Raw genomic sequence first — 21,919 nt, forward strand, 5'->3', positions numbered from 1 at the left:
CTATCAATCCTAATTTAATTCAGCCAATCTAAGTAAATCCCAAAGAAACATGCTGGGCTAGAAATGAAATCCCAGTAAACAACTGGAAAATGTGGGCACAGTAATACGAGGACTCCAGAGATTTCTGTAGCAAATGGATTGTTCTAATGACATTTGATTAAAAATCTGCTTCCACCTGGGTCAGTGCATTTCATGTGCAGAGTGGATTCAGTTCTGCACGCAGAATAAACATTTCAATGGAAGGCACAGTGGGAGGAAGAAAACAATAGCTCCCCAAACCCACAGTCATTGAATGGTGTGTCCAGGTTCAGATCTGGGAAACAAAGAACTGTGAGATGAGAGATGGCTGTGCCAAATGGACAGGATGCATTTTCCCTGAGCATCACTGCACAAGGGGCCCAGGGGAAGCCTGGTCTCAGGCCAAACACACACTTCTCCTACACCTCACTGCTCAGTAGTTGAACTCTATAAAGGTGCAACTCGCTTGCTTTTTAGTTCTGTCTTCATAAATTGCACACTTGTCTGTGATTTGGACAAATTTTGAAGCAGAGGCGGAAAGCAAACAATCATTCAACCTCAGTTTGCTTTGTAGGTGACACTTAGGAAGAGTCAGCGTATTGGAGGGTCTTTTTGAGGTGTATGTTGTTTTCAAATCAGACTACAGGCAAGTAGTCTATCTTTTCTTTTCTTCCTAACTTCACACAGAGTTCCACATACAGAGGGGATCTATCATTCTGATCAACAAATCCAACTTTTTGTGCCAAAAGGGCAAAATAATTTCTCAAATGTAAGGTCAGTTCAAACAACTCCTGCAACTTAGCTGCCACCATTCATAACTATCCTGGTTTTAGCAAGTCAGAGGCACCGAAGTACCAGGAAGGCCACCTGTGTGGAGGTAAACGGCAGTTCCCAGTGATCACGGAAGAACTAGGGCTCCCATCACCATGATTCATAAAATCACGTGATATCACAAAATCAACAATTTCTGGTCTTGCTTAAGCCATCTGACAGGAGTAAATGGTTACCAAGATGCCTACAGAAACTAATGAGTGAATAGATAATGCCAGCTATATCTCAGAAAGAAGAAAAGATAATCTGATGAAAAAACAATCTTAATTCCTTACAAAAAAGTGCCGAATCTTATGGTGTTCCAAGTGTCAAGAAAAAATAAACAGATGACTTTAAACAGAGGTGGGGAGGGTTACAATGTAAAGCATTTGTCTGTTTCCTTTTCAATGGTATTTTCCAATGTTAAAAAAAAAAAAAATCAGCCAGATATGGTAGCTCATGCCTATAATCCCAGCACTTTGGGAGGCTGAGGCAAGAGGACTGCTTGAGGCCAGGAGTTCGAGACCAATCTGGGCAATAAAGAGACTCCCTGTCTCTATTTTTTAAAAAATTAGAAATATTAGTTGAGCATGGTGGCATGTGCCTATAGTCCCAGCTACTTGCGAGATGGAAGCAGGAGGATTGCCTGAGGCTAGGAGTTGGAAGCCTAGGTGACAGAGCAGGACTTTGTCTCTTATAAAACAAAACAAAACAAAATCAGCAAGCACCTCATTCAATCTTTTTTTAACAAAAAATTTGAAGACATTGATTCTGAGCCAAGTATGAGTGACTAATGGCCTGCGATACAACCCTCAGGAGGTCCTGAGAACAAGTGCTCAAGGTGGTCAGTTGGGGCACAGCCTAGTTTTATACATTTCAGGGAGACATGAGACATCAATCAAATACATGTAAGATTTACATTGGTTCCATCTGGAAGGGCAGAGCAACTCAAGGACAGGTGCTTCCAGGTCATTAAAAATTTTCTGATTGGCAATTGGTTGAGTGTTATTATCAACAGAAAGGAATGTATGCTTCGCGGAGACCAAGGTTTTATCATGCAGGTGAAGCTTCCAAGTAGTAGGCTTCAGAGAGAATAGACTGTAAATGTTTCTTATCAGACTTGAGATCTGTGTTGATGTTAATGCTGGTCTCCTTTTCCTGAATTCTAAAATGGAAGAGGGTATAATGAGACATGTACGATCCCCACTTCCATCATGGTCTGAACAAGTCTTTCAGGCTAACTTTCTAATGCCCTTGGCTGAGAGGAGGGGTCCATTCGTATGGTTACTCCATTCAATCTTAACAGAGTGGGACTTAGGAGAAGAGTACAGAACATAAAAGCCCTCTTCCTCTCTCAGGGAAGGATACCAAGTCATCTAGGGCGAGTTCACTTTACACTTCAGATGTAATCTCTTGGCCAGGAGTGGTAGCTCACACCCATAATCCCTGTAATCCCAGCACTTTGGGAGGCCGAGGTGGACAGATCACGAGGTCAAAAGATCGAGACCATCCTGACCAACATGGTGAAACCCTGTGTCTACTAAAAATACAAAAATTAGCTGGGTGTGGTGGCACACGTCTGCAGTCCCAGCTACTCGGGAGGCTAAGGCAGGAGAACTGCTTGAACCCGGGACGTGAAGGTTGCAGTGAGCCGAGATCGTGCCAGTGCATTGCAGCCTGGTGACAGAGCGAGATTCCATCTCAAAAAAAAAAAAAAAAAAAAAAACATAATCTCTTATAGGAAATTTAAAACAATAACTTGAGGTGTGGCAGTTTTATCACCCAAGCTATTGGGCTAAGTTTCAAGATACCAAACCCTCGAGTAAAAGCACAGCTAGGAGACAGCTAAAAGGAGCTTAAGACTCTATATAGTCATTTTATTATAAATGGCTACTTCAGAGCCAATATATTTGACTTTGACTTTAAAAAGGCAAGATTAACCATTATACATTTTGGTCACGCTTAGGAAACAACTTGCTAATAATCTATCTTGTGAAAAAAGATGCCTCTGGGAAATTCATCGTATTGGTGGAGGGAGAAAACACCTACATTTTTGCTGTCACTAAAAGCCAAACAGAAACCTCCTGTTATCAAGGATCAGTGGAAAATTACTGCTTATTATACAGTATTACATTTACAGAAACTGCAAGTGCTCATCACAAAGTGAACGTCACACTTACCTTATCAGAAAGAGCAGCCTGGCACTGGCACAGGGGTGTAACAAAACACGGTCAATTTACTAAGCCTCCCGATAGCTGAGGTTATTGTTGGCAACACAAAAGGTAACAAAGGAGTGGACTGGCTGAGTGTGCAGGCTGCTATCCTGCCATCTCTGGGAAGATCTGAGCTCAAGGCACACTTGAACTTCCCTCCAGCAGGCTGAAGAGAGAAACAGTGATTTTCATGTATCCACCAAGGCTTCCAGATTTAGCATGCTGCCTACTCCCATAAATGTTATCCCTACTGAGTCACCCAGAGAAGATATGGTCTAACTACATGTGTCAGAATCCACAAATGCCTCTATCTGCATTTGGGTCAAGGCCCCTTAGTCTCAGCTGGTCCCGAGCCAATTGGGAAGGCTTAATTAGTGAGCCCATGAGAGGAGGGAAGTGCCCAGCACAGAGCCTGACCTAAAGCAGTGGCTCAAAATGTGTCCACTAAATTAATGCCTAGATAAATACCAGACTTTTGAGTTTACGTAAGCCCATGCCCTACAGTTTAGGGTTCCTGGCAGGGAAATGATTCAATAGTAGTTGAATGATAATTTTAATTAAGGAAATAGCAAAAGAAGAAAATACTGCCTGAAAATATCAGCGGTTCTATCCCCAAAAATGAAAAGCTTAGAAAATTCTGCCCTGTGTTCCTTTCTCATCTCCTCAGAAATTTATAAAGTTAATTAATATTAATGTAAGAACACCATATTAAAGCAATGTGAAGGTATAAATTTGAAAATCAGACTAGAAATTCAAAAATGAAGGCATTTGTAATTGTAGATTCACAGTACGTGCCATGTCTAACTAAAAACTTGATTACTTCTTAATGTTATTGTGGCTCTGTCTTCACAGGGCAATTGGGGCTTTCAATTAGCCTACTAGATTCACCCTCAAACAGGCAGAGGCTGTGATATGAGGGGCTCAATGGTGCTCTGAGAACACCAACCCTGAAGCCCTGTTGGTTTAAATCTATGACCCTGACACTAGATTAATGTAGATTTGGGTTTTGATTTTAATTAGGAAAAATGAATTCTGAAGATTCAGAAATGTGAAACCAACAAGCTTCCAGGAGCCCCTCCTTCTCCCACCCTCAGCATACCCTAGAGAAAAGACTATACATTTCAAAGCCCAAGCATCAGAATTTCTATTAAGCTTATATGTCCACTGCTAAATCCTACAGAGAATTCAGTAACTCCCCAGAGAATCAGGAAGGAAAAAAGAACAATATAAACAAGTTACTCTCCTCTAATAGAGCAGTACCAACATGTGCTATCTTCCTTTGCCTGAGAATCACCTAACAGCAGAAATTTACACTACAGCTCTGAGAACCAGAGATGATGAAGCAAGCGGTATTATCCAGTCTTCCTCATCTAAGGAAAACCACGAACTCTCTGGGACAAATTTAATGTGCAACATTGCCTGGATGTAGAAAGCCGAACAAGATGACCACTCATCAGGTCAAGATTGCTAAGCCACATTACTAGGAATACAAACATTCTTTTGCTCCATTTAGGTTTATTACATGGGCACCATACTGTTGTATAAATTTGGATAAAGAAGTGAAAAGTGTATGAGCAGAAAGCACTCGCAAACTCCCTCCAAAGCAGCTGGTAAATGTGTGCAATTCCAGATGATCACCACTTTGAAACTATACTTTAAAACTTCGTAAGAAATGTTTATTACTGATACTCAGTACATAATTTACAACACCATGGTGAAATTCACTTACATTCCATTTCAAGGGATAGTGAAAAGAAAATGTCAACTGTGGGGAAAATATGCTTTATAGAGCTTGGCTTAAAGCACAGGGAAAAAAACCACACATGCAAGTCTCTTTTTATGGAAGGAAATAGTCTAATAAATGGCCTAATGAACAGCGTAATGATTTTTTTTAAGTAGGTAATAGGAAGGAAAAGGGAAGAAAAACAGGCTAATATACTCTACAACCTGAATATACGAACCCCTAGATAATCTAGATTTGACCACTGGTGTAGAAGCTATACTTTTAAAACCAATTTTAAAGTATGAATTATGATACAGCTAATAGGCTGGACAAATTAATATTCTGTGGAAGTAGTAGTGACAGCAAGGTAGGAAATCATATAGAAATAAAGGTGGATTTCTCTGTAATCCATAGTCTTCATCATACCTCTGGAAGGTGGATATTTGACTTGTACCTTTATGTGATTTTAAAATCTGAAGTTTATAGGCTCCTTGGGTTGGGAAGTCACCAGTAATTCCAGCCACAACATGAGCCAGTAGCAGATGGGCAGGCTCAAAATGCATCTTTTCAGAAAGATTTCCCTAACTCCATCCCATACTCTGATAATGCTTATATACTTACAGTACTTATATATCTGATTTTGTATGTTTACTGTGGTCTTATAGGCCATGCAAAATTCTAGGAAAAATGGACTCAGAATCAGGAGACCTGGGTTCTAATCCAGGGCTTGCCATTAGATGAGAACTTGGGAAAGGCACCTGTGACCGCTGTCTCATCTGTAAAATGGGAGGCTTGAACTACGATTTCCAAGGTACTTCTATCAGTTATAGTATCGTTTGATTCTAGGATCTTGTTTTGTATTTTACATTGTGTGTGTGCATACGTGTGTGTGTACACATGCAAGGTGGTTCCCAAATGTTCTGTATAACGTGTAAGTTCCTTCACAGAAGAAATGTCTTCCTGTCTCCTCAGAAGTGTCCTTCACAATGTATTAATAGTATGAACCTCTACCCACTAGGGTCACTGAACAAATATTAGACTGAATCAAAGTTGTGCATTTGATTACAGACCCATAGAGATGACTCTGGGAAAAACTGGTCCTATACTTCCAAGGGGATAAATCCCAATGTACCTTGAAAATGGCCAGATTTTAAAAGTTACCTTTCTCCTGGACTAGGCCCTTATTTCTTCCCTTTTCTGAAACAAACCCAAGAAACAGTAAATGTATCAAGTTATATGCATGCCAATGACAGTGGACATTCACATAACGGAGCAATCACCTGTGTTTGGGAGGAGAAAGATCAAGAAGAACTTATAGAGCATTTGGCTGGGTCTTCAAGGGAACACTGAATGGGTGGAGACTTGAAGATCAGCCAGAGCAAATAAAAATAATCAGCTGACCTAAAGCATGGGCTCATTTAACAGTAGTGATTAGGCCAGACTGAAAGGAAAGTAGGAATATAAGGACTGTAAAGAGAGAATTACAGAGATAAAGGTTAGAAAGTCTGGTTAGAGTCAGAGAGATATGGTAATTACATATTTGAAGTCTGGACATGTGGTTTAACAGGAGGCAGAATATTTAAAAACAAGATGTTTAGGGAGAGCTGGTCATGTAGAGATAGAAGATGATCCAGGTAAGGATCTGAGGCTTTCCTTAGTAGATCACTGAAGGTCACTGTACAGGGATTAACACAACAACGACAACCCAGCAACAGTGTTCTAGACTCTAGAACAGCAACAGATGTAGAGTATAGAAATTCTCTGCAATAGTATTGAGGGAAATTCACTAGAAGCTACTATAAATACTCCAGGAAAGAAGTATGAAGGTCTGAATATGGAGGGAGGCAATGGGAATAGAAATAAAAGATGAAAGGATATAACAGACAGGATATAGCACCTGACTGACTGTGTAGGGCAAAGAAGAAAGACCCAAAGAGGTAAGAGACGCCTATGGGAAGGGAGCTACAACAACAAAAGCAGGGACGCCAAAGGAGTGTAGCTGCTTTATAGAGAATGACAATGATGACTTTAGTTTGAGACAAGTTGTGTTTGAGAAACCATTCTAGAAGGAGCCAATGGAAAATATGAATGAAAGAGATAGCTGAAGCCAAGAGAACGAGCTAAATGGTGACTCTATGTGCGTGCTGGACCCCTGAATTCATAAAAATGCCCTTTTCCTTCTTTTTTAAACTCTGGAAGAAAACACGAGCCTCTTAGTGCTCTAGGATAGAGCTGAGCAAGCATCAATCATGGCATAATTACCAAAACAGAGCCTTCTCATTAGATCCAGAGGCTGGCTGCTGACTTCTGATTACAATTTAGTAAACTGAGACAGGTCACTTTAAGAAGGTAAGATCAAAACTACCACGCCTTTCCTTTCTGTTCTCTTTATTCACGGACCAATAAATAGGCTCTACTTTCCTGTTTTTGCAGATGCCCTGCTGACTGTTACTGTGGTGTCTGCTGCTCCGTTTGCTTACCTACCTTGGGATTATGTGACTGACAGATTATGTGCAGCAGGTCCCTTGTCTGTACTGCCCATTTCAGGGAAGGGGTTAATCAAGGCTTTGTCATGGTAAGGTTGCTGACTGAGCACCTCACTGGGTGGTAGTGGCCTGGACCCTCTGCAGCCATCCTGAGACCATGAGAGGTACAGCGAGCTCTAGGATTCCAGAGTGAGGTCTGTTCCATTGAACAAACTCTTTCCTGCTGGGAGAGGTACATGTGATGCTCTGGTAAGCAGTTTAGAGTCCCTCTTCAGAGTTTAAGGTTGGGCTTTTTTTTTTTTTTTAACCTTTTACTCTAAAAATCCAGAGAAGCAACTGAAACATTAACCAGACAAACTCAGGATTTTAAATCAAATCAATTTCTGAACTGAAAGGGGCACAGCTGGCAAAGAGTTTTAAAAGCACTTGGCCCCTCCATAAAAATAAACTTTACTCTCTCTAAGAGTGGTTAAAAATAAAGGTAATGGACTTCCAGCCAGTAACCAACTTGAAGTGATAAACTGTTACTAGGGGATCCAAGTCATTAACGTGAGGGGCAATGATAGATGTAAAAACCAAAGAAAACTGAGCCTCTGGCAATACTGAATTAAAACTTGTGGAATAATGCTATAAATGAGCCAAGGATGACAGATCAATAATGGGTTAACACAGAGACATTAGGAAGACACATGTGTAGTTTACAAGGACTATATCATCAGGGGCAACTGTTATTCTCTCCCATAAACTCTTCCTTGCTTCATGTGACAGCATCTGAGCTGGAATGGACAAACGTCCTGATTGGGCTTTGTGACAATGACACCTCCAGACAGTAACAAGACAAACGAAACCAACATGCATACATGACTGGAGACAGAGCAATGGCATGCATGCTTCCATTCATTCAGATCAAGTACATACAGACCCCTACAAGTGTTAGGTCCTTGCTAGGCTACTACTATGGATCAAAGAGTGAGTAAAACACTAAATCCCTGCTCTCCTGGAGCTTACCTTCTGGTGAAGAAGAACAGTAACTAACAGCCATGCTATGGAATGGGGAATTGCAAATGGCAACAAAGGCTGTGAAAAAAAGTAGCTTGGTTTTATGAGAGGGGATAACACAGTGATTTGATCAAGATGGGTGGTCAGGGCAAACTTTCCTGAAAAGTGGCCCTTGAGCTGTGAAGAAAAGGATAAGTGGGGGTGGTTAATGAGACAAAGGGCAGAGGGTGGGCTCCAGACAGAGGCCAGCATGGCATATGCAAAGGCTCTGTGGGAGGACAGAGCATGATGGATGGTGGGAAAACAAAGGATGCCAGGGAGATGGGAACAGGGAGAGGGATGCAGGGGGAGTATGGAGAGGCGGGGGGCCAGATTGTGTAGGGCACTCTAGGCCACACAAAGAATTCTGGTCTTGATTCAGAGAGCAGCAGGAAGCAGTGCAGGGTCTTAAGCAGGACGATACTAGAGTTGTGCTTGAAAAGTGCCACCTGCCTATAGTGAGTAAACTCATGGGAGGGCACAGAGGGAATGTGGGGACGTCAGTCAGTAGAGTGGAGAGGAGCAGCTGAGTGATGATGGTAGGTGAACTAATGTGATCTTGATTTATTTTTAATCATTTGGAATATAATATTAATAAGAAAGTTATTTCCATAATAAAATAAAAAGTCTTTCTGATCATGTACATTTTGTGTGCTCACACAGCTCACTGAGAAAGTTTTATTGAGCTATGTTTCATTTTTTTTATAACAGGCATGGAAAAAATTATTACCCTCACAGAATAACGTGGCTCCTGGGTTAAGTAAGAAAGGGGGAAATGGGAGCTCTCAGATTTTTCTTCCCGATCATTTGCTACCCAAGAGGACTTCATTTCCTTCTAGCTCCTTTAACTTCCAAATGTTCTGGGTGGAGAGCACCCTCCCACTGGGGGTCCACAGGATCTGCTGACCGCTCTAAATTTAGAACTCAGGCAATTCACACACTTAGCATCAAAATCTACTTTCCACATGCCTCCCAATGTTTGGGTAAATTTTTAATAAAAACTTCCTGCAATACAAAAGATAAGTTCCCTTTAAATGTGCAGGTATGACTGGCTGACTCCTTATTGCTATTTTCTATTCTAAAATAATCATCAGCTTTAGGTACTTCATAACCCCATAAACAAGTGTGAGTAACTGGTGTCTCCAAGTGTGGCCTAACATATAGATGACTTCTATAGGGCAAGCCTGCTGATCTCTCGTCGTTAACACAAGGATCTGCCTAGGGTCAGACTTGACGTGCGTACACATGAGAGTGTGTGTGTGTGTGTGTGTGTGTGTGTGTATGTGTGCTGTCTAAATTCTACTATTTTCTTCATTTTTCCTTTTTTGAAACCATTCCTCTTACAGGTACATGTTTCTTTATTGTTCAAGTTCTAAAACTTGACAAAATTAACACCAATGTTTGCCCTTTAAGAAAAAAAAAACAGAAAAGAACATGACTGGCTTTTTTCATTACTGTCAAATGCTATGTAGAAAATGAATTAAGTATGAAAAGAGAAAATAAAATCTTCATCGAGCATTTCAAAAGTGACAATTACACAACCAGAGCGCATTAATTGGCTCACACTTCTAGAAGGAACAAGCAAACATACTCCTCCAACTGTGTAGGGCAGAAAAATCTCAGGACAACAGCCCTGTCTGTTATTACCAATATGGGATCTATGTGACAGTCAAGTGCTTCAATCTTCTTGGAAACTAACATGTCACCCAACTATGAACTATGTCTCATCATCATTAGTATCAATGAGGAAGACATTTCCTCCTTTATATCCTGCTGTCTTTCTGTTGCATCTTATTTGTGATATCAAGTTCTTTACACAAACCTCCAAATCACATGGTTAGCAGTGACCTCCTAGAACCACCCCAAAGTTTTTGTTAAGTGTTAGATTAAGAAAGAAAGCAGGCAAAAAAACAAATAACAAACCTTTCTCAACATTGTCACTAACAATGGCAAAGAAGATGCAAAAAAAAAAAAAAAAAAAAAAAAAAAAAAAAAAAAAAAAAAATTACAGGCAAAGTAAATTGTCTCTAGGTTTTAAATGTATCATTTTTCAATCTTGCTATACTTTGGAAGACTTTACTGAGGCTATAACTCTCCACCTTTAATTTATCCTGTTGTCCTCAGCCACTGCAGCACTTAGAAGAAGAAACATGATCCTCTTTCTCAGATTCCTTGAAAATAAATAGCAGATACAGAGACAGATCCCAGGACTAAGCGGCAGTGCATTTAGCAAGGGGACACAGTGCTTCTCGGATGTGAATATAATCATGCTGGAGACCAGGCAGCAGATGGGTCGGCTCCACACAGGTCTTTCCAGTGACACACAGACAGTCAAGGTGCTTCTCAGGGAAGGCACAGGGGAGAAACTTCCCAACATTAGGATGCTGTAGAGATTGCCTGCTCCAAGGAGGTGCTCCAACCTCCCAAGTAGGCCAGGGCCCTTTGAGAGGGCAAACTCAGATGGGAATGAACTTTGGGTGTCCTGGGGAAAGGCAGAAGAAAGTACTCTTGGAGAAGTGGGCTTTAAGGAGCCCATGGAGAGAAGCATAAGGAAAATGTGGCTGGAGTGTCCTTTCCGGGGAAGCACAACTCGTGCTTGGGCTAAATGGCAAGGTTCTGAAGAGCCACTGGGATATTGCTATGTATAGCACTTAATTTTGTTGATTTACTGCTGGCAGTGAATAACCATGCCACTCTGCCAGCATATGCTACTCAAATAATGGCAAGGACAAGCATCTATAAAACACTTTTTTGCTCTAGCAAAAAAAAAAATTTTTTCAAATAAAGTGCTTTTAGATTTTAAAAGAAATACATGTAAATTGGTCAGAAAAATGTTGAAAATTAGAAATAATTCCCATAATCCTCTATACAAAGTCAACCATTATTAATATTTTGGCATATTTCCTTTTGGTTTTCTTCTTCCATAATTCTTCCTACTTATGATAATACTTCTATAATTTTGTACACTGCTTTTAAAACAGCTTACTTATGTATTTCCTTAAGTTATTAAAAAAACTCTTTGCAGCATCATTTTTAATAAACACCTAGATTGGGGGAAAAGTTTATTCAGAAGGGAATTTAGATGGTAAATCTGGCAGGAAATAGAAAGTCTGTGATAAAATTAAAAGCTAAAAGTTAGAAAGACTAGGTAGTTCCATATTAGGACTACAGAATTCTCCAGCGGAAAAAGAAAATTTTTATTACCTAATTCTTTTATCTAATCGTTTGTGTTTGCCAAAATGTTTGGGAAGGGCACAGTTTTGGATAGATGATGGCTGAGGTCACTAATACTTTGGCAGACAGAATTACTATCCAATAGGACCATGACGAAACAAAGAAATTGTTTAAAAAATGAATGCAAATGAGGTCAATATGTGAGGGAGTATACTGACAGGAAACAAGACAGCTATATAACGTGGCAGAGGCACAGCCAAGCACATGAAAGGTAAGGAAAATGACTTGGGGTCACTGGAGACTATCGACAGCTGACTACAAGTCAGCCCATGCCGCAGTGCTTTTGGGAATTCAGGTCCAAGATGGCTGACATTGCAGGCACAGTTCACTCTCCCTTCCTGGAAACCACTGACATGCCACCAAAGAAATGCAAAGAGAATACATTCAAAAAGGTTGCAAATTGGAGAGGACATCAGTAAATGAAAAATTTTGGTGAATTTTGAGAAAATGATATGCACATGAAATATTACTCATTTATAAATCGAGGAGAACTGGGCAGATTTCCATACCAAAGCAAACTGAGCAGGATAATAACAAATGACCCACATCCAGCCATGTCATTGTGAAATTTGAGACTACCGGGGTGAAGAGAAGATCCTAAAGGCTTCTATAGAGAAAAATAAATTACTACAAAGAATATGAATCAGATTGACATCAGATTTCTCATCTGCAACATTAGATACTAGATAGCAATAAATCCAAGCTGTTAGACTTCTGAAAAACACTGAATTCTATACCCAGCCAAACTATGATTCAGATATGCTGGGGTTCTGAAAATTTGTATTCTATATCCCTTTTCTGAAAAAAAAATTATCCATAGATTTATTCTCTACAATGGCCATGAGTGATCTTCTTTCTTTATTTGTTTGAGACAGGGTCTTGTTCTGTCACCCAGGTTGGAGCACAGTAGTGTGATCTTAGCTCACTATAACCTCGAACTCCTGGGCTTCAGCAATCCTCCCTCCTCAGCCTCCAAAGTAGCTGCAACTACAGGTGTGTGCCATGATATCTGGCTTTTTTTTTTTCTTCTTCACATTTTATTTATTTGGTAGAGACAAGGTCTCACTATGTTGCTGGGGCTGGTCTTGAACTCCTGGCCTCAAACAATCCTCCTGCCTCAGCCTCCCAAAGTGCTGGGATTATAGCAATCTTTTTAACTAAATGTTCAGGCTGAACAGACTCAAACAAGCCATAATTGGCTTCAGATTCACCTAGGAGACAGAATGGGAAACACAGCAAGCCCCCAGGACAGCACCAGGTATGTCTTCCCTTCGGGAGTCTTTGTAGCAGTCAATACAACTGTCTGGGGGCTATTCTTTTTGGCCTGCAGGTGACAGCTCAAATAAGAGCATTAAGAATCAAGAAGAAAAAAAAAGAGTATATAAGACTCAAGGAAAAAAAAGAGTATGTAAGACTCAACAACGGGTGACTGTGGAGCTGCTCTGGCTTAGAAGCCTCACATTCCAAATAGAAACTAATACTTCTTGTGACAGCTCCATAAGCACAGATCCCAGAATCGCAAGGAATAAGCCCAATTACAAAAATCTCTGCACTCAGGGAAGCACAAGGATCTATAGTTTCTGACCAGATATTTACAGTTTTCCCAGGCCACATGCAATTTACCATTTCAGGGGTAATTTTAAAAAATCATAAGCAGTGTTGCTTATAATGCAGCAGACATTCCACTACAATCAGGTTTTCAGGGGGACAGGTCTAGAAAACTAACAGAGACCCAAGGTCAATATCTCAAGCAAAGGGAAAGGGTTTTTATTTATTATTATTTTTTAAACCATTTACCTACATTCCACAAAAAGAAAATGAAATTGAGGAAACAGTGTTACCAATGATAGGAAAGAAGAAATTTTAGGATCGCAGACATAAACAATCTATTCAAAATCAACCAATGAACAAACAGTATGCTTTAGAAGTTCCTGCAACAGGAAAAAACTAATCAGAAACTTCAAGAAAACAAAAAGCTGTCTAATAGGAAGCTACTTAAAATGTGGAATAATTTTGAGCACTTGTAAGAAAATCTAATCTGCTTCATCAGTACAGTACAATTCTTCCAAGAGGGGAACAAGTTTACTGACATAGAATAATATTTCCCTAACTCTAGATCCAACCAATTACTAGATCTGTCATGAACAACGTTTATATATATCATTATATTATAATGAGTTCTTAGTGTTTTTCCCTTTTCAGGATCAATTTATAGTTAACACATAGATGATTTAACTATAAGTTATGAACAAAAAATAAGTATCACAATGTCAATATAGTAAAGCAGCTAACAGATGAGAAGTAGAAAGGGAAAAATAGAGGGAAAGGTACTGGGTGGCAATTTCTTCATCAATGTAGTAAAGAGTCAAGAAATATTGTTTATAACTGATGGATCAAAAAATAGAGGTTTAGGCCGGGCGCAGCGGCTCACGCCTGTAATCCCAGCACTCTGGTAGGCCAAGGCGGGTGGATCACAAGGTCAGGAGTTCGAGACCAGCCTGACCAATGTGGTGAAATCCCGTTGGTGAAACCCCTCTGCTAAAACTACAAAAATTAGCCAGGTGTGGTGGTGTGCCCCTGTAATCTCAGCTACTCAGGAGGCTGAGGCAGGAGAATCACTTGAACTCAGGAGGCACAGGTTGCAGTGAGCCGAGACCACGTCATTGCACTCCAGCCTGGGTGACAGAGAGAGACTATGTCTCAGAAAAAATAATAACAATAATAGAGGTTTGGCTGGGTACAGTGGCTCACGCCTGTAATCCCAGCACTTTGGGAGGCCAAGGCGGGCGGATCATGAGGTCAGGAAATCAAGACCATCCTGGCTAACACAGTGAAACCCCATCTCTACTAAAAATACAAAAAATTAGCCGGGCGTGGTGGCGGGCGCCTATGGTCCCAGCTACTTGGGAGGCTGAGGCAGAAGAATGGCGTGAACCCAGGAGGCGGAGCTTGCGGTGAGCCGAGATCACGCCATTGCACTCCAGCCTGGACAACAAAGTGAGACTCCGCCTCAAAAAAAAAAATTATTATAATAATAGAGTTTAAGTATATTTAATTGTAAAAGATAAATACTAACAGAACTAAAAATCATAACTAACAAAAATGAGGGATGGTTAAATGAGCTAAATTTCTCATTTGTTTTATATCAAGGAGTTAGTAAAGTTAAGTTAATAAAAGAGGTGTGAATTTTTTTTTTTAAAAGATGGGCGAAAGTGCTGGGATTACAGGTGTTAGCCACTGCAGCCAGCCTACTTTCGACCATTTTTTTAGTTTTTAAAACTTCTCGACTATAAAAATATTTCAGACAGGCGCGGTGGTTCACGCCTGCACTTTGGGAGGCCAAGGTGAGTGGATCACCTGAGGTCAGGAGTTCAAGACCAGCCTGGCCAACATAGTGAAACCCTATCTCTACTAAAAATGCACAAAATTAGCCAGCCATGGTAGCATGTACTTGTAATCCCAACTACTTGGGAGGCTGAGGCTGGAGAATCACTTGAACCTGGGAGGCGGAAGCTGCAGTAAGCCAAGATTACACCATTGCACCCCAACTTGGGTGACAGAGTAAGACTCTGTCTCCAAAAAAAAAAAAAAAAAAAAAGTGAGAGCTTTTAAAATAAAGGGTACAGGTCAAAGGGTACAGGATTAGATTGTATGAAGAAAGAGGGGTAAAATGTAATTTTAAAAAATTACTCACTATAAAAACAGAGTTATCTATAATAGAAAATAACTGCTTATCCTGAAAACAAACCAAGAGACTTAGGAGAGCTATGAAGGAAAATATCCCACTCCTGGAGCAGAGAAACTAACAGAGACACTGGAGAATCTCATTCCCCAGGGATTTTTCAGAGGACAGCAAATACCTATGTTTTGATTTCTTTACTAGGTAGAATGCTATCAAGAGGTGGAGCTATGATCTTTGAAAACTCCATATAATTTCATTTATAAACTCACGTACTCTATTTCAATAAAGAGCAGACTACAATTCTTGAAACTAACAGAATCCTCTCTTGAGGTCTGCTCTGTAGCATATTAGTTAAAAAGAAAAACCTTTTGCCTTTTGTCATTTACATATCTTCTATATTTCTTAAGGCCTAACTTGAAAAAGCGAGGTACAATAATTTCAAGTTACGCTTATAAACATAAAATCATAACCTCTGGTTCCATTGATTCTTACAGGGTTAACAGGCATTTGCCTTCTTACTACTATTTCTGTTCTTCTTTTTTTTTTTTGAGACGGAGTCTCGCTCTGTCCCCCGGGCTGGAGTGCTGTGGCCGGATCTCAGCTCACTGCAAGCTCCGCCTCCCGGGTTCACGCCATTCTCCCGCCTCAGCCTCCCGGGTAGCTGGGACTACAGGCGCCGCCACGTCGCCCAGCTAGTTTTTTGTAGTTTTAGTAGAGACGGGGTTTCACCGTGTTAGCCAGGATGGTCTCGATCTCCTGACCTCGTGATCCGCCCGTCTCGGCCTCCCAAAGTGCTGGGATTACAGGCTTGAGCCACCGCGCCCGGCCTCTGTTCTTCTAATGTATTATTTATTTAATAATTTGTAAAACACTGCTATCACATCTAAGTGCTAAAATACAAAGTTAAAAACATATAAATTATTTAAATCCACCAATAAAAAATTTAAAAAGAGAAAAATATGTTGATAATTTAATGCAAAGCTACTAGAAGAGGATCTAATGAGTGAACGAGACTTTGAAACCAAAAAAGTCCCCATTTAACTAAATACAAAATGAATATGACATGTACCTGATCAATAGTTAGTCAATCAGCTCTTGTTAAAAACCCACACTGGGCCGGGCGCGGTGGCTCATGCCTGTAATCCCAGCACTATGGGAGGCCAAGGTGGACGGATCACCTGAGGTCAGGAGTTCAAGACTGGCCTGGCCAATGTGGTGAAACCCCGTATCTACTAAAATACAAAAATTAACCTGGCACAGTGGCACACACCTGTAATCTCGGGAGGCTGAGGCAGGAGAATCACCTGAACCTGGCAGGCAGAGGTTCCAGTGAGCTGAGATCACACCATTGCACTCCAGTCTGAGTGACAGAGTGAGACTCCGTCTCAAAAAACACCGACAACAACAACAACAACAAAACACCCACATTGTATAGCACCTTTGTGTTAGTCCGTTTTCACACTACTATATAGAAATATCTGAGACTGAGTAACTTATAAACAAACAGCTTTAATTGACTCACATTTTCACATGGCTGGAGAGGCGTCAGGAAACCTACAATCATGGCAGAAGGTGAAGGGGAGGCAAGAACCTTTTTCACAAGGCAGCAGGAGAGAGAAGAGTGAAGAACTTCCAAACACTTCTAACACCATCAGATCTCATGAGAACTCACTCACTATCATGGAGACAGCATGGGGGAAATTGCCCCCATGATCCAGTCACCTCCCTTAACACATGGGGATCACAGGTCCCTCCCTCGACATGTGGGGATTATAATTCGAGATGAGATTTGGGTGGGGACACAGAGCCAAACCATGTCAACCTTTAACAGAGGGACATAAAAAAGAAGAGGAATCCAGTTTACAACAATAAATGACAAAAGAGACCCGTGGTGGGTAAGATACATACAAGATGACAAGCTTTGAGGAAGTACAAGGTCTGGTCTGGGAGCTGTGGACCCAATTAGCAAAGACTCTGGGAAGACAAATGCATAGTTGTTCATGGGCCGTGGAGGCCCTTCTATTTTATAAAAACGGTTCCAGGAGCTTGGGATAAATTAACCACTTTGTTTCTTCCTTTTCATCATCTAGCTTGGTACAGTCTTCTTTAGCAGTGTTTTGAGTCCTAAGAGGCAATGTGGTATAGTGGCAAAAACCTGGATTTAAAACTTAGCTCTGCTTCTGCAAGAAGAGGCTGAGATGGTAACAAGATCTGTGCTCCACTGGCAAGTGGCTACCCAACCAGGAATTGACTACATTTCCCAGCCATATCAGCATCTAGTATGGCAATGTGACTAGTTTATCTCAGTGGCATGTTAGTGGAAGTCATGTATGCTACCCGTAAAGCAGGGCTTTTCAGAACTACATGTACCCTCTCTATTCTTTCTCCTGCTAGCTAAATGTGGCTGATGCTGAGGAGGAACTAGATGGCAGAACCACAAGAAAGAAGCTGCCTGGGTTCCTCAGTCACTTCTGGGAAAATCACTTAACTATGAACACACATACTGACTGTCCCATGACTGAGAAACAAACTATTGTGTTAAGCCACCGAAATACTAAAGCTTATTTGTTACAGTAGCAAGAGTTAACCTAACCAACATATATATATGTGCTGATAATTACTAAAATAATAACGGTGATGGTGTCAGACACTGCATCAAACAAGTCATCATTAATACTGTTAAGAAATCTTGGCCGGGCGTGGTGGCTCAAGCCAGTAATCCCAGCACTTTGGGAGGCCGACGACGGGCTGGCTCACGAGGTCAGGGAGATCGAGCATCCCTGGTAACCACAGTGAAACCCCGTCTCCTACTAAAAATACAAAACGGGCCGGGCGCGGTGCTCAAGCCTGTAATCCCAGCACTTTGGGGGCCGAGACGGAGCGGATCACGAGGTCAGGAGGTTCGAGGGACCATCCTGGCTACACACGGTGGAACCCCGTCTCTACTAAAAAATACAAAAAAAGCCTGCTGGGCGAGGGGTGGCGGGCGCCTGTAGTCCCAGCTCTCGGGAGGCTGAGGCAGGAGAATGCGTAACCCGGGAGGCGGAGCTTGCCGTTTAGCTGGAGATTCGGCCACTGCCACTCCGCCTGGGCGGGACAGAGCGAGACTCCGTCTCAAAAAAAAAAAAAAAAAAAAAAAAGAAAAAAATTTTGCCCCCCCCCAGCCAACATGGAGAGGGGCGTCCCCCACAAAAAAAAAAAAAAAAATTGCTGGGCACAGTGGCACACAGCTATAGTCCCAGCTGCCTGGGAGACTGAGGTGGGAAGATCACTTGAGCCCAGGAGTTTGAGGGTACAGTGAGCCTTGATCGTATCACTGCACTCCAGTCTGAGCAACAGAGTGAGACCGTGCCCCCACCCCAAGTAAGCACATGAAAAGATGCTCAACATCATTAGCCATGAGGGAAATGTACATGAAAACTATAATGATATGCTACTTCATCCCCACTAGGATGGCTATGGTCAAAAAGATGGGCAATAGCAAGTACTTGTGAGAATGTGGAAAAATTAGAACCCTCAAACATTGATGGTGGGAAGGTAAAATGGTGCAGCTGCTGTGAAAAATTTTGGCAGTTCCTCAAAAAGTTAAACGCAGAGTTATCCTATGACCCAGCAATTCTACTCTCAGATATAGACCCAAAGGAATCGAAAATATATGTTCACATAAAAACTTGTATAGGAATGTTCATAGCAGCATTATTCATAATAGCCAAGAAGTGGAAACCATTCAAATGTTTATCAGCTGAAAAATGGATAAACAAATGTGGTATATGCATACAATGGAATATTATTCAGCCATAAAAAATGAAATTCAGATATATGCTACAACACGGATGAACCTTGAAAACATTATGCTAAGTGAAAGAAGCAAGGAACGAAAGGTCACATCTATACAATTGCATTTATATGAAATGTCCAGAGTATACAAATCCATAAAGAAAAGACAGAAGGTAGATTATTGGATGCTAGGGCTGGGAGAGTTGGAGGGAAATGGGGAGTGACTGCTAATGGGGAAAATGTTTCTTTTTGGGGTGATAAAAATGTTCTGGAATATTAGATAGCAGTGGTGGTTGCACAACACTGTGAATATACTAAAAACCACTCAATTGTACACTTTAAAAGGGTAAATTTTATGGTATGTGAATTATATCTCAATTTAAAAAAGAAAAGAAAAAGAGAAACACATTTGCTCCACCTTGCCTCTTAGAGATTCTGGCTCTACACAAAGAGGCACTGAGCTCTTTTCATGTACCATGATTCTAGGCTGCTCAGAACCTGCAGACTCCTTCTTCCTATCTTCTGCTGCAAGCAGACAAGTCCAAACAGCCCCAGTGCATTAAATGCCTCTGTCTGCATGTGGAGAAATAAGGTACAAGGCTTTCCTTAGTTTGAGTAACAGCATAGTTAACAACGAGATGAGATAAATAAATTTGATGCTAGCCCTGAGAATGCTATGAGTGTGGGGAATAGGATAGAGCTCCATAATAACTACTAAAGTATACATTGCTTCAGCAAAGTTCTCTAAGGAAGAAAACAATCCTAAAAAATGTTCTCACTCATAGGTGGGAGTTGAACAGTGAGAACACTTGGACACAGGGAAGGGAACATCACATACTGGGGCCTGTCGGGGGGTGGGAGGCTGCGGGAGGGATAGCATTAGGAGAAATACCTAACGTAAATGACAAGTTGATGGGTGCAGCAAACTAACACGGCACATGTATACGTATGTATCAAACCTGCACGTTGGGCACATGTACCCTAGAACTTAAAGTATTAAAAAAAAAAGTGTGGTGTGTGGTGGGTGCTGCGGCAGGGTGGAGCGGGGGGTTATGAGAGAGGATTGTATAAGGAAAGTATCCTTTTTTTCCCTATTTAGGCACACATGCCATTTTCAAAAGTGTGAGTCAAATTCACACCACAGAGTAGAGAACATCAAGTAAATTTCATATAAGTATTTGGTGACATCAAGTAAATTTCATATAAGTATTTAATAGTCAAAACTGAAGAGAAGATCACTGGAGTGTGTTTTCAATCTCCGAGTAAGAATGTAATTTGGTGATTCTATGACTCTTCTTTGGAGCCTCCCAATCCACTGGGAAGACTGTCTTTTCAATAGGAATAAATTCCTGAAAAGACACAACTTACTTGCAGGACACTTTAGTTCTGTCAGCAACCATGGTCCACTGTTGCTGGTTGGTAGAAACCTCAACGTAGTAGCTATAGCTTCGATCATCACAATCCCACAGTAGTAACCTGAACAAAGGGAAAAACGTAAGATTGCTGTAAACATTTTAACTGGTTGTTTCCTTAGGCTGCGGGCATATCCCTCCCACCCACCTCCTTTGTCCAGCACATTTCTAAGACTGGACAAAGCGAATCCCAAAAAAGCATGAAGAGAAAAGCCAAGTCAGTCTGCAGTGAGAGGCTTTTAATCTTTAGTTTTTTTTCAAAAGTCCCCCAATCCCAGGCAGCCTCTGCCCCACTGGTGGCAAAGTTCTTTAGACTGGTTTAGGAGAGAGATGTCCCCAGATCACCCTTCCAGCTTCCTCTAACTCTCCTCTCCAGTTGGTTCGGCTGACCACTGCTCATGGGAGAATCTGTAACTTCGAATAGATTTTATTTTTCATTTCTATTTTTAGAGACAAGGTGTTTATCTGTCACCCTGGCTGGAGTGCAGTGGTGTGATCAGCGGAGTAATCAGTGGTGCAAACAGTGGAGGCTCACTGTAGCCTCCAACTCCTAGGCTCAGCCTCCTGAGTGGCTGGGACTATATAGGTGCACACTATTTTTTTTTGTAGAGGCACAGTCTCACTATGTTGCCCAGGCAGGTCCTGAACTCCTGGTCTCAAGTGATCCTCCTACCTTTGCCTCCCAAAGTGCTGAGATTATAGGTATGAGCCACCGTGCCCAGCCTAATTGATATTTTATTTTATTTTAGAGCACATTTTCACTCTGCTGCCCAGACTGGACTGCAGTGGTGTGATCATAGCTCCTTGCAGCCTCCAACTCCTGGGCTCAAGTGATCCTTCTACCTCAGCCTCCCAAGTAATTACAAGCATGCACCACCATGCCTGGCTGATTTTTAAATTTTATGTAGAGTCAGGGTCTCACTATGTTGCCCAGGCTGGCCTCAAACTTCTAGCCTCAAGTGATCCTCCCACCTCAGCCTCCCAAAGTGCCAGGATTACAGGTGTGAGCCACTGTGCTGGTCTAATTGATATTTCTTATAGTATTTTCTAATTGGTTATAACCCCATCACCTTTATTATCATGTTTTAGCTTCCTTCTTATTCTCACCAGGATTTTTACATAGCTGTAGTAGGGTTATCTGATTTGGAGATATAGGCAAACATACATTCATTTGCAAAACTTTCATTACTTAGAAATTGATTACCTTGGTCCTGTTCTTAACCCCCTTTTCTGCCCAGATAAGAACTTAAGCATTAACTGTGTAATTCCATTTACATGAAGCTCAAAGCAGACAATTTATCTGTTGGTGACAGGAATCAGAATAGTGGTTAGCTGTGGGGGAGGTATCGACTAGGAAAGGGTAAAAGGGAATTTTCTAGAATCCTGGAAAAGTACTAATTTTGATCTGAGTGGTAGTTATGCATGTAAATAATCACTGAGCTATACATAAAAGATCTGTTCACTCTGTGTGTGTTACTCCTCCATTTTACATATATATATATATATAATTTTTTTTTTTTTTTTTT

At 41.1% G+C, this 21,919-nt stretch overlaps 1 protein-coding gene across 1 annotated transcript in view; it reads right to left on the bottom strand.

Annotated features, from left to right (window-relative positions):
* The window catches only part of BTBD9 (BTB domain containing 9), a 492,311-nt gene that overhangs the window by 66,714 nt on the left and 403,678 nt on the right, over nt 1-21,919 (bottom strand). Inside the window, 1 exon segment of the mRNA XM_017870154.1 lies at nt 20,350-20,457. Coding sequence (XP_017725643.1) covers nt 20,350-20,457 — 108 coding nt within the window.

The sequence above is a fragment of the Rhinopithecus bieti genome, unplaced genomic scaffold, assembly GCF_001698545.2.
Source record: "Rhinopithecus bieti isolate Rb0 unplaced genomic scaffold, ASM169854v2 scaffold_4553, whole genome shotgun sequence".
NCBI classification, from domain to species: Eukaryota; Metazoa; Chordata; class Mammalia; order Primates; family Cercopithecidae; genus Rhinopithecus; species Rhinopithecus bieti.